The following is a 14,032-nucleotide window of genomic DNA, read 5'->3' as shown; positions in this document are numbered from 1 at the left end:
GTGAAAGTAATGCTCAGATGAAGGCTTAGTTTAGGTTTGTAAAGTTGATGTGTGCAAATGTACAGATTGGTTAAAAAAATGTGTTTAGGAATACCGCAAGAGATGTTTCATCAGATGTTGAATGTGTGAAAATGTAATAAACATGAAACCCTTTTGCAGACCTTTCTCTCTGTCGTCAATACATTACCCACAGTAGGAACCACAACACATGTTGCTTAAAGGGGACATATTATGCTCATTTTCAGGTTCCTACTTGTATTTTGGGTTTCTACTAGAACATGTTTACATGCTTTAATGTTCAGAAAACACATTATTTTTCTCATTCTGTCTGTCTGAATATACCTGTATTCACACTCTGTCTGAAACGCTCCGTTTTAGCACCTGTCTCTTTAAGACCCGCTCCTGAAAAAAGCCCAGTCTGCTCTGATTGACTTGAGAGAAAATATGGTGCACCTTTACAAAGGTAGTTCTCAAGCTGTGGGCGGTATATTCTAATGAGACTGCATGTGACATAGGAAGGGGAGACACACCTGGATGGCTTGTTGAATCACATGTTTTCTGATCTAGTCTCTCAGTTTGTGGGTTGGTAGGCACACCAGATACCCGTATATACACAAGCACCAAAAAGAGTTTTTCCATGATTTGTCCCCTTTAAGTAAAACTTTAAAGTAATACCAACAGTATTTTTTGAAAAAAGAAAAAAAAACACAATGGAAGTAGACTATGAATTGTGTGGCTGCTGCTTCGTCGCTCCATCCTTGAACATCTGGAGTGGCACATTTGAACACAGCAACCTACACAGCATGAGGTAAGTTCTTCCAGGTTTGGGATCCAGTGTTGGTAGCATCTGCATGAACTTGTGTTTATAACACAACAATTGTGAAGAATGCACACAGTAAATGATGTAAACAAGAAAATGTGAGTGGGTTCTTTTAGAACAGCTATCATGATGTTACGATTATTTAAATTAGTTTAAAATAGTTCAACATTTTGGGACATTTTGCTTTCAGATGAAGGTGTGTAAATGTGGAAAATTATTATGATATAAGCTTTTAGGTAAAGTATATGAACACTTTCTAGAACCAGGCACTCTTTCAGAGAGACGTTGCATTTGGACACTCATGATGTGATATGACATGATGTCCAATCTGTCCTGTTGACGAGTCTCTTTAAAAGCAGTTGTTTTCAGCTCTACAGTTCCATTCAGCACTGACAATTTTCCGGCGTGTTTGCGAGGCTGAAAACTGGCTTAGCACTGATGATTGTGGAATGTGTGCTAAATAAGCAGTCAGTGTTAAAGGCTTCTCTGCCGGCTGTGGGGCGCTTATAGAAACTGGGTTAGGAGGGGATGGAGGTGGACGGATGGCAGGATCATGTTGCAGAGCTCGAACTCATAGAGGCAATCCCAGTGTGTCTGCAACAAATTCCATTACACACACACACACACACACACATGCACACACACACACACACACGACACAGAGATACCATGTGATAATAACGTTGTTATACTGTTGGCTCAGTGGGGAATGAATGTCAGATATCTTCCACAGAGATAAACAAAACATTAACATTATCGGACCCGTCAACAAATTTGTAATGATTAATTCACAATCATAATAATTTTTTTTTATGAATAAATAAATAATACATCCACAGAACATATATAATAACATAACAAAATAACATAAATATTTTATCAATAAGACCTTTAAGGTTGGACATTGACCTCGAATGGTTAAGGTTAGGATAGGTCAGGGGTCAGCAACCTGCAGCTCCGGAGCCACAAACGGCTCTTTAGCTCCTCTCCAGTGGCTCCCTGTGGATTTATATAAATGGAAATGAATAATTGTTTGTTTTTATTTATCATTGTTGTAGGTCTATGGTACGACGGTACGACGGAGTATTAGGGCCACATTGAGGAAAAATAAATAAATCTGAGATTTCGAGAATAAAGTCATAATATTATGAGAATAATGTCATAATATAAAGTAGTAATTTTACGTGTTAATTTATTTTTTCTCGTAAATTTATAACTTTATTCTCATATGACTTTATTCTTGTAAACTTCTGACTTTATTCTCATAATATTACGACTTTTTTTCTCGTGAAGTTATGACTTTATTCTCGTAACATTCTGTTTTTTTCTCGTAATATTACGCCTTTTTTTCTCGTAAAGTTATGACTTTATTCTCGTAACATTCTGGCTTTTTTCTCGTAATATTATGACTAATTCTGTAAATCTCAGATTTTTTCCCCCTCAATATGGCCCTAATACTCTGTAGTACATTTGCACTTGGGCCCTCACTGCATTAGACTTATATACTACATACTTAGACTATAAACTGTGTTACCTTCATCACAATGCTCAAATATTTTGCAGCTCCAGACAGATTTTTTTTTAAATTATTGTCACCTAAAATGTTTCTTTTGATAGTAAAGGTTGCTGACCCCTGGGAGAGGTCTTTTTGCAAGTTTTTGCTAGATTTCGCAGTTTGCGGGTTACCTTCTAGACATGCCCATAGCACATGAATGTATCTGGCGCTGGTAAATGACGTCATATGCGCGCCAACCAACACAACATTACATGTGGAACTATGTGGCTCAGCTGAGCAGCTTGTTCAGTTGTTTTTAGTGTATTTTCTCGGTCATCTCTGCTCTTTACAGATGGCTGATGAGAGTGTGAAGAGAGAAGCTGCAGCCCAGCAGGACAATGATAACAAAGACAATGACAGCAGCAATGGAGGAGCAGAAAACCAAACTGTGTCCAAGAGGCAGAGGAAGAAGCTTCTGAAGCAGCAGAAATGGGAAGAAGAGAGGGGGCTGAGAAAGTGAGTGTCAGAGTCAATGCATTATCTATTGGTATATAACATGTCCCTTTTACATGCCAAACTCCATTCAAACATTTGTCAATTTAAAGGTCCCATATCAGCTCATTTTTAAGTTCCTACTTGTATTTTGTGTTTCTACTAGAACATGTTTACACGCTGTAATGTTAAAAAAAACATTATTTTCCTCATACTGTCTGCCCGAATATACCTGTATTTACCCCTCTGTCTGAAACGCTCCGTTTTAGCTCATTTTAAAACGGAATTGCAATGGAATTGCGTTGCTAGGCAACAGTTTGGGTCCATGTTTACTTCCTGTCAGCTGATGTTATTTACATACACTGCAACCAGGAAATAAACTGACACATTTAGAATGTTTACGTTTAAAACCGTGTAATGGGTCTAAATATTGTATATTTGTGACATCACAAATGGACAGAAATCCTAACGGCTTGTTTCAAACGCACAATTTCTGAATACGTTCTGTGTGCATTTCTCCGTATATTGAGTGTTTTGATAGTTTAACAGTATTTATATAGGACTTAAACCTGCTTTATAATATAAAATACATGAAAATCTCACTTTTACAATATGGGACCTTTTAAATTAAAACTACATTGTAGTTTACTACTGCTGACTGCTGCATATTTTATGGCCTTGTGTTTCATTTGCCCTTCATGCATGAATACCTGTCTTACTTATGTTATATGCAAACACCATCATATGACCAAAATTGGTCTTATAACAGAGTGTGTGTGCAGGCGTTTCCTAAACTTGAGTCATGCAGCAGTAATTCATTTAAAGGAAGACCCATGGAGTGACCAAAATCAACAATGAATTGATCCAACAAACCAGTAGAACATACTCCACCAAACGTGTATTATTTTCTGTAGATATTTGACTATTACGAGAGTCTGCAGCGTGGTGTCATCTCAGTATCTGTCTGCTGCAGGCAGAGGCGGAAGGACAGGAAGCAGCAGCGTCGGCTGCAGAGGCAGGAGGACGAGGGAGGAGAGGCCCAGAATGTGAGGAAACGTCCACGCAGGGAGGTGACGCCCAGCTCACTGAGGCTGGTGGTGGACTGCAGCTTCGACAACCTCATGCTGGTCAAGGTAATAAAAGCTGATAAAGATGTTAAGATATGAACTGAGGTACTGACTCTCCTGACCAACAACCTTGTCGTGTCTTCAGGATGTCGGGAAGCTTCACAAACAGATCCAGCGGTGCTACGCTGAGAACAGACGGGCCTTGCATTCAGTGCAGGTTAGTGGTTACTGACTAACATGAAACAGTAGAGACAGTCCCGTCTGATGTTTAACTACTCCTCTCGCCTCTGCAGTTCTATCTGACAAGCCTGGGAGGACAGCTGAAACAGAGCATGGATGAAAAGGACAAAGGATGGGTAAACTGGAAGGTACTGCAAATCTCTGCAATAGCATTTAGACAAAGATTACCACATCCTTGCAAGCAGGAAGCAAATTCCATTTATTTGCATAAATGTTTGTTTGATATAATTTTGTGTGTATTGTCATTGTACAGTATGTCTCACTATGCAGTGTTGCATAACTGTGTATATGTGCATGCTGCTGCTGTTGTGTGCAGGACATCAGCATTAAACCAGAGCACTACAGTGAAGTCGTGGCGAAGGAGGAGCTGGTGTACCTGACGTCAGACTCTCCCAACGTGCTGGAAGAGCTGGACCACAAAAAGGCCTACGTGATAGGAGGCCTGGTGGACCACAACCACCATAAGGTCTGTCTGGCTTTGCTGCTGCGGTGCCCTGCTGCTTGTAGTTCCTGCTGGCTGATTTGCTCAGTTTTCCGTCTGATTTCTGTTTGCAGGGGATCACCTTTGAGAAGGCGAAGGAGCTGGGGATCGATCACGCTCAGCTTCCTCTGAGCAGTTTTGTCAAGATGAACAGTCGGAAGGTTCTGGCAGTCAACCATGGTAAGGACTAGTATCAGACCGATATACGGTGTGAGACTGGTATCAGTAGACTTAAGCCACTGCACAGGTGACATTGACCTGTTTTAGTTAGTTGTGATTGGTGTCCAATAATATGGAGGTTAGAACCTGCCAAAATAAAAAATTAAATGAATAAATAAATAAATGACTCGATAAATAAATATGTAATTAAATGCAGCAAAAATAATATTAAAAAGATTTGTAGCCATTAATTAATTGATAAAATGTGACAAATTGATAATTCCCTTATTTATTTACTCTTTTGTTTAATTTATGTACTTATTACATTTTTAAATGTATGTATTTATTTTTGCATTTTAATTTTTTTAAATTTATTTTGTATTCATTTTACATTTATTTTAAAATTAATTAATTACCTTATTTAAGTACGATTTTCCCTGATTTTCTCCCTATTTATTTTCCCAAACTTATTTATTCGTGTATTATTTTTTTTGTATATATTTCTTTACACATTTCTTTTTAAATCTCTTTATACATTTCTGCCTCATTATGCAAATGAGGGGTGAAATGCAAAGAGAAAATCATACAGAAATAAATAAATAAATAAATACATGAATACATAAATAAATAAATAAAGAAAGAAATACACACATTTAAAAATAAATGCAAACATAAATAATAAATAAATGCAAAAAAAAATTCAGGGGAGGGGGGAAGAGGTGCACAGCGCACGTTGTGTTTACTAGAAAGTTCATGTGTTTTTGGGGTGACTAACTGAGGGTCAATTGACCGATCTTAATTACGGCTGTTCTGTGTGCTCGGACTCTCTCACTCCTACTGCCTATACTTGGTTTTTAAAGTGTGCTCTGTTTTCGTCCCGTCTTCAGTGTTCGAGATCATCCTGGCGTACCTGGAGAAGGGCAGCTGGAAGGAGGCCTTCTTCACTGTCCTGCCTCAGAGGAAAGGAGCGGTGGCTGTGGACAAGGACGGAACAACTACTCAGGAAAAAGAAGAAGAGGAGGATTCAAACTCAGACTCTGATCTCGACACACCAGACCAAACTGAGAAAAGAGCCTAAAACTTAGTTCAAATGGACAACTTCAAACAGTTCAGACATGTGATGTTCTGGGAAAACATCTGGATATATTGATGCTGAGGCTCCACAGAGGGATGTTTCTGTTGACAAAGCATCTGTTTCTTTGAAATTTCAAAATGCTTTTTTGTTTTTAAATCAACTATTTATTGAAAGTTTTACTTTGTGCCTCCTGTGATGGGTAATAACTTAGTTGAACAGCTAATGGAAATTTCAGTTTTGCTTCATTTGTTTTTGGAAGAATACACAGAAAATTATTTATACTTGAATTTGTATTCCTTTTTGTTTTTTAGCTCAAAGCTCTAGCTGTCAGACTGGTGCTAAATGTCTTGATTAAAAAGAGCAGATTTAAAGAAGCTGGATAAAGTCAACATATTATTGGCCGTGGAATTCTTGGAGTATTATGGAATGTTTTGAGAGTATAGCCACGATATGAAAATGAATGGATTTGATCCGTTCTATGGAGAAGGTGTGGGAATATTATACAATTTTGCAAATTAATCTTTATGTATTATATAATGCAGGATAATGTGAGAGAAACTATATTATTCTTACTCTTCTATTGGGAGACGATCAGCTCATAGTTGAATATTAAAAAAGAAAGTTTAACCAAAAGAGTGCATATGAAACAAATCATGAAATGGTAGCATACTGTAATTCAAGTGTTCTGAGAGAAAACTGAACTTCTGCACCTCCTCAGGCTTTAAAAAAATAATTTTTTTCATCAATCAAAATCAACCTCGTTAATTAAATGCAGCAAAAATAATAATTAGAAAAATTGTAGGCATTAATTAATTGATAAAAATGTGACATAAATGAACATTTCTGTTTATTTATTTACCCTTGTACTAATTCCGTTATTTATTTATGTATTTATTATTTTTTAAATTTATTTATTTATTTATTTATTTATTTACTTATTTACTTATTTAAGTACGATTTCCCCTGATTTTCTCCCTATTTATTTTTGTATTATTTTTACACATTTCTTTTTACATCTCTTTATACATGTTTGCCTCATTATGCAAATGAGGGGTGAAATGCAAAGAGAAAGTCATACATAAATAAATAAACAGCCTGCTTTCTTTGGTGGAAACAGATGAACCTTACATGACAGATTATGTCATGGTAAATAAACTACAAACTACAAAAACAACACTTTACGATAAGATGATTTACGCCCTGGTTGCTCTGGCAACTAAACCCGGAAGTTGTAGTATCCATAGTAACGAGGTAAGGTGACGCTAAACCGGAGAGGAGTATATTCAGTTTGAAGCTGTATTTATAGTCTATCTCATCATTATTTGATAGAAAAGAAGAGTCAAATGTCAAGAAAAGCGCTGAAAGTGTTGGTTGAGTTAAAGTTCAGAGCGGTAAGATATCTGTAATTCATTCATTCATCCTCTGGGTGAGAGAATGATGCATCACACACCAGACTACATTCAAATATTTGGTATTTTAATATTTACTTACATTTATCTACCTACATGGCAAAGATAAACGTTTGTTAGCACCAGTATGTTGTATGAAATGTTAAGGAGAACAATTCGGCGTGAAATGCATCAAATATAACCAAGCCTATGTATGTTTAATTAGTTTAATAAGCTATAACTTTAAGACTATGTGACTCACCACTTAGTGGGTCTGTCTGACTACACAATAGACCAATAGACTTACCTCCAGACCAGCTTTAGTTAGTTGTGATGGTGTCCAATAATATAGAGGTTGGAACCTGCCAAAATAAAAAATAAATACATAAATGACAATAATTAAATGCAGCAAAAATAATATTAAAAAAAATGATAGCCATTAAGTAATTGATCAAATGTGACATAAATTGATATTGCTATTTTAATTTGCTTCTTTATTTATTTACCTTTGTATTAATTCCCTTATTTATTTACTTTTTATTTATTGATTTTATATTTACTTTAAAATTTATTTATTTTAAAATTTATTTATGATAAAATTAATGTCAGTCTAACAGTCTAAAATAAAATGTATTTATTTTTGCATTTTTGTTTTTTTATTTATTTTGTATTTATTTAATTATTTAATTAACTTATTTATGTATGATTTCCTTGGTTTTCTCCCTATTTATTTCCCCAAACTTCAAATGTATTTATTTTAAAATGTATTTGTGATCAAATAAATGGGTCAGTCTAACAGTCTACAATAAAATGTATTTATTTTTGCATTTCAGTTTTTTTTAAAATGTATTTTGTATTTATTTAATTATTTAATTATCTTATTTCTGTACGATTTTCCCTGGTTTTCTCCCTATTTATTTCCCCAAACTTATTTATTTGTGTATTATTTTTTTGTATACATTTCTTTACACATTTCTTTTTACATCTATTTATACATTTCTGCCTCATTATGCAAATGAGGGGTGAAATGCAAAGAGAAAATCATACATAAATAAATAAATGAATACATAAATAAATACACACATTTAAAAATAAATGCAAAAATAAATAAATAAATAAATAATTTCAGTAGAGGTGGGAGGGGGGAAGAGGCGCACTACTCTGGGCCAGTGAAAACTGGCTCAGGCACAGTACTGATTTGACTTATAACCCTTATTTAATCATACTAATACATGTTCCTCCATGCCTGCTCTCAGGTTTCTTGTCCTGGAGTCCATCTGCAAGCCAAGGATGACATCTACCTCAGCATGTGCATCATGGGGCGGTACTGTCGGTCTGAATGTCTGCCTGCCGTCTTCCCTCTGCTCTTTCATGAGAAGATGACCTTTGAGAAGGCAAGTCTTCACTCATTCAATAAAGTTAGCTGAGACATGCCCGTATTGAATACCATAAATCAAATTTGACATGACTGTACAGTAATTGCCAATAAGAAACTTGTAAAATAAGGAAGCTAAATAAAAAATATTTTTTTTCTGTCTAGATCTTCAGGCATGCAGTTGACCCTGGAGACATCGCTGTAATGCTCGAGTGTAAGTTATTTCAGATTTGGTTGAGTTATACTGTATTACCTAATGAACTGATGTGGTGGCATACTCTTATTCCTACTTCTTTTTTAAACATTTAATTTTTCTCAGATATATCTTCATAAATTATTCTCAGGACACAGTCTTATGAAGGAATATGTAACATTTTGTGAAAAAATGAAATGGAAAAGTTATCGCAAAAGGATGTTTAATGTTCGGTCACAATCATGACCAGTGGAACATACAGTGTCCCAACAAAACAAAATCAGAAATCCTCTTTTATTTGTAGCGTGTAACAGCTCTAAATTAAATTGATTAATTGCACTCACAAATATAAAGGGGGCACCACCTCTTTTCTAGTCTCGCAGTATTAAATACAGTTCTGAAAACATTGATCTAAGTTCTGCTCTGAGATAAACACACATACAGCGACTTACTGAAAAAGTGAACATTTATTTAAAATAAAATGTAATAAAAGAAAAAATGAGATGATTAATACATATTGTATGAGTGACAAAACCTGTAAATGAATGAGTGAAATGGAGTTCAATGATATGACAGATGTTTAAGGAAAATAGTGAGGAGAGAGATAATGCTCAATTATTTATCTAAATGCTATGAATGGGATAACTTAACAATTTGGAGATTAATAAATTCAGAAGATCGTCTTACAACAACTCTTGTCAAAAGTGACTCAGTAGGAAAATCCTTACTTTGCTGCAGAAGTCAGTTCTGTTTAAATCCAAATGTCGCTTGGTCCTTAGACGCCCTTTGAAGTCAAAAAGGGATCAGTGATCTTGTTTGTTTTAGTTGGGAAAGGGTCTTTCCAAACACGTCGTAAAGTTTTATTTCCTCCTGCAGAATCATCTCGTAACCATTTGAGTGTCAAACTGGTAATCCACATAAGATTGAGTAAATCCCACAGCTCAAAGGGACAACAGGGCAGCCAGCGGTCACAGATTCCTTTGGCCATAAAACAAATGGTCTTTGACATGACATAGGGATCTTGTTTTTCTCATCCTAGTGTAGTGAAGGAACAGCAACAACAAGTCTGTTTGTCACTTCATCCACATTTATTTTAGTATTAATAGACCAGAACCGTAACTTTTGTTCTGTCTATTATACTCTTCTCTGGGTCAGCATCTGCTTCATATAAGGAACATATGATATCAGTATAATATTAGGCTATAGGGATGGTTAGTCTGTGTGTCCTGTTGGTCTTCTTGACATACATGAAACTGTGGATCTTTCTCAACTTGATACCTTTTCTCTTCAGATGAGACGGTCACGATTGAACTGGTGCAGCTGATTCCTCCAGGTGAGGCTGTTTATTTTTCATATTCAGGCTTTTTTGTTCCACTGGTAAGAAATATTCCTACATGAAACCAGACTCTTCTCTCCTGTCGACACACAAGAACGTGGAAGCATTCATTAACAGGATGTCCCAGTGTAACAGAAGTGTGTTTGTGTGTGCAGTAACGGACACTCTGGCCTGCTTTGAAGAAGATGCTCGGAGTTTCTTATTCCCAGAGCCCAAACTGGTTCCCTCCTCCTCTGGAGTGGACCGAGAGGTTCTGATGACCCGAGCACCTTACTTTCCAGTAGGTCCAACCCTATGACATATTACGATAATGCTATTTTAGCATGTTCACATTGATACATCACTAGCAAATTCTTTTTTAAGACATTAACACATTTTCTTGGCCATATAAAAAAGTGAAGACTGAATATAAGTGTGCAGTTTGCAGTTTAATGTGATTACTGTCTCTTCTCTTTTCCCCAGGGTATCGCTCCAAGGTTGGAGTTTTGCACCAAAACAACCATCATTGAGTGCTCAGCTGATGCAGAGATCAACATTTACCCCAATGTACCCATGGTAAATATTGTGATACTGAAGAAAACCTAAAAACCTGATGATTTTGGAGCTATAAGGAGCATATTTTGTCCCTATGATGAATATTATTCACACTGGATGTCAGATATAAAGATATCCTCAGAAAGTATAGGTCACAGTGAATCTAAGAATATGTGTACCATGTTTGTGTGTTTATATGTAACTGACTTATGACTCCGGGAAGAAGGAGTGCGACACAAATTGCAGCAATTAAGTTAATGTTCCTTCATTGCCTTCATGAGCTGTGTGTCACAGTCACAGCTGCAGCTGCTAACCGTGGTGATAAGCGAGTCCAAATCAGCGGGTCAAACTAACCTCCTGTTGTTTTTTAGAACACCAGCATACACTTCCCTTTCACCTCACACAGTATCTTTGCCTCGTGTCTCTCCCTCCGACGACCCGCTTCAGCTCTAACCTGAGAGTTTAGAGGATCTAAGATCATAATCAGGCTACACTTTTATGAGATCAGTTATATATTCTGGGGCGAGTCAGAGCAGTGCTTTAAAAGTAAGTAATAAAGATGTTTAATTAACTCCAAATAACTTAATTAATTCTAAAATGCATTGGAAGCCAATAAAAGGATGATGCTAGGACAGGTGTGATGCGGTCCCTTTGCAATGGAAAGCCTGGAAGCTGAGATCTGAACAGAGACAGTAGTAGTCAAATCAGGAAAAGACAAAAGCTTAGAAAACCCTCCCAAACCTCTGATGGACAAAAAGGATTTGATTTGGTGATGACTTTAACTGCAGAAAGCATGATTGGGCAACATAAAATCAGTATTTGAATCAACACCTGTGGTTCTACAGGCAGCTAGAAAGCCCAGCCCTTATGTCATGTTTAGGCTGTAGATTTGAGACATCCACTCTTTTGTTTCCAGAGGCCAGTGATGACGAGGAACAGGAAACACTCCAGCAGACCCAGGAGCTCCTCTCCTCAGAGGAAACCACCTCAGACTCTTGGAAGGAGACAAGGTGGCAGGGCGTACGGAGAAAGACACAGCAGCGCCAGGTCACCGTCGTCGTACGCTCCTAGAGCCCAGTCCCTGTCCCCTGTAAGACCTGGGAACACCCAGCGCCTGGCCCGGCTCAGCCTGGCCTCTGCAGCTCACTGGGATGCAGCCAGCACCTCCCAGCCTGTAAGCACAAACAGCACATCTTTATTCCAAAGGTCACTATAGATTTCCAGCCACAAGATGGCAGAGAAGAGCTGAGATAGGTACATCTCCACACCTCAGTTACTTCAACAGCTCTGAGTGTACTCTTTAACTTCTTTCTAATACAAATATCGCTCTCACCTCTCTCTTTGCCGATGTTATGTATTGTTCCACCAGTGAGAAGGTTTGAGAGTTAGTTGACTCCAGTAGGTACATCTTGTAGCTGTTTGAGCTGCAGGCCTGCTCACTTTATCATCACTGTCCTGCAGATGCTGGCCTCGTGGCCTGGAGCCAGTGGACCTGCCTCGCCCCACCGCTCTGCAGTGTTTACCCGTTCCTCCTCACCTTTGACCAGGTCTTCATCAACAGGTAGAAACCCTCATATAATCCTGTTTTGATGCTACTAAACATGGGTTATAGAGCTTATAAAGTTTAGTGTTATTACTATACTGACATGATTGTTACCTGTTAGTGTGATTGTTACCTGTTAGTGTGATGATGAAATCCTACTCACAGTCAGGTTTCTATCACCCAACAAATGCTTTTCCCCTCTTTTTGCTGTTTCAGTGAGATATTCTCCAACTGGCAGAAGAAAATCCTTATTCAACGGTTTGGTAGGAACAATGTATTTTCTTTCTCTTTGGCCTCTTAAACAGGAAGTTATTGGGTTTATCAGATGAAGTGCAGAGCTGGTTATCTGTAAACTCTTCAGTCGTGTCTAATTTATTTATTACTGACTGAGCCTTTAATATCTGCAGTTGAGACCAGAGAGTGAAATGAATCAGTTGCTGAGGTGCAGATGCATTAATAGGACGGTCATCTGATAGTGAAAGAAACTCCTCTCTGCTTCCAGGTTGGAGGGATATCAGAAGACGACTCCAGCTCCTCAGAGACACATGACCACGTTGACTACCACCAAGGTCCTGACCCGTCAGGGCTGTGGCGGTCCTATAGGGAACAGGCCAGGCACAGCAGGTCCTTTTCTCGACTATAGTTTTAAATGTTGACATTCATAGTATAATCATGCACCTCATTACAGAGGTAGAAAAATCAGGGCTGTTGGAAGATGTATTTTTTTGTGATGTTCAGGTCTCAGTCCAGCTCTCACAGAGAATGGGAAGAGGTCCAAGAGCGTGTTCGGGGACTCCTTACGACACCAAAAGCTGTACGCCGACTTACCTATGTAAGTAATACATAACATTAGAATGTGTTTCAGTCTGGTGTCAGACTTGTTGCCTTTTATACGGGCTACTATATGTCTTTGGGTAGTTGTGTGCCGGCAGACCAAAAAAACTAGGCCGACGGATGCTCACCGACGGCCCCAAACTGTCCGACAGCCGACCATCAGCATGGTGTGTCAGGACCCTTTAAGTGTCGGTATCTAACGTCGACGGATGAGACAAAGTGCCGTATTTGACGCCCTGGGAATGAGAACGGGCTGGGAGATCCCAAATGAAGGATACCACAAAGAGAATATTTTTGTGTTATAGGGGGCCACACACTCCGAGGTAGACGAGGTTTTAGCCAGGAGGTCCATCTCTCCAGGTCCACCGTGATGACCTGGCCAGGCTCTGGAGAGGTGAGGTGGAGCGGCTCCATGAATTTCACTTTTCACTTTAAAAAATACTGCTTACTTGATGCATCCTGGTGACATCGTGCTTAAGATGCATACCATGTAATCAAGATTACAACATGGTATCACTGGTTTGATTCTGGTTACAACCTTTGTCTTTATACTGTGAACTATTCAGTATGGCAAAAAAAAAAGAAAGAATCATCTCTTTTTACAAAAGCAAACTCACAACTAAGTCGCTCATCACCCCTCCTGCCCTGTATCCCCTCAACCTACTGTACTCCCACTGTACTACATATATTAAGTTAGGACCACCTTTCTGAGGCAACAAAGCTGTGAAAGAAGCCCTAAATAGTACTGTTGTTATACGTGTGTGATGTCTGTCTTATTCTCCTCCCTTAGGGAAAGAGACCGTCACCTTGCCAATTAGATGTCAAGACTCTCCTGATGTGTGTGTACAGAAAGGTATTTCACTGTAGTGGTTTAATAAATGTTCACAATCACTGTATTAATGACAAAATAATGTGTTTTATGTTCAAATAAACCTTTTAGAATTGACTTACTTAACTTATATCTCAGTTTGGACACCGCCAGGATGCATTCGTACATCCC

At 38.0% G+C, this 14,032-nt stretch overlaps 2 protein-coding genes across 2 annotated transcripts; both read left to right on the top strand.

Moving 5' to 3' along the window:
* The first annotated feature begins 2,558 nt into the window (after window positions 1–2,558).
* trmt10a (tRNA methyltransferase 10A) lies at window positions 2,559–6,203 on the top strand. Its single transcript, XM_074623871.1, has 7 exons — window positions 2,559–2,831; window positions 3,781–3,940; window positions 4,020–4,091; window positions 4,168–4,242; window positions 4,431–4,580; window positions 4,670–4,775; window positions 5,642–6,203. Exons 1-7 carry the CDS (start codon window positions 2,668–2,670, stop codon window positions 5,830–5,832), a joined length of 918 nt encoding a protein of 305 aa, XP_074479972.1. The 5' UTR covers window positions 2,559–2,667; the 3' UTR covers window positions 5,833–6,203.
* A 608-nt stretch (window positions 6,204–6,811) lies between these two features.
* spata6l (spermatogenesis associated 6-like) lies at window positions 6,812–13,409 on the top strand. Its single transcript, XM_074623395.1, has 12 exons — window positions 6,812–7,220; window positions 8,474–8,611; window positions 8,758–8,806; window positions 10,077–10,118; window positions 10,277–10,401; window positions 10,584–10,676; window positions 11,572–11,829; window positions 12,117–12,216; window positions 12,415–12,461; window positions 12,701–12,822; window positions 12,937–13,030; window positions 13,338–13,409. Exons 1-12 carry the CDS (start codon window positions 7,173–7,175, stop codon window positions 13,401–13,403), a joined length of 1,182 nt encoding a protein of 393 aa, XP_074479496.1. The 5' UTR covers window positions 6,812–7,172; the 3' UTR covers window positions 13,404–13,409.
* The last annotated feature ends 623 nt before the right edge of the window (window positions 13,410–14,032 follow it).

Source organism: Sebastes fasciatus, chromosome 22 (genome assembly GCF_043250625.1).
Source record: "Sebastes fasciatus isolate fSebFas1 chromosome 22, fSebFas1.pri, whole genome shotgun sequence".
Classification (NCBI taxonomy): domain Eukaryota; kingdom Metazoa; phylum Chordata; class Actinopteri; order Perciformes; family Sebastidae; genus Sebastes; species Sebastes fasciatus.
Note: the sequence above shows the minus strand (reverse complement) of the source record. Positions and strands in the feature narration are given on the sequence as shown.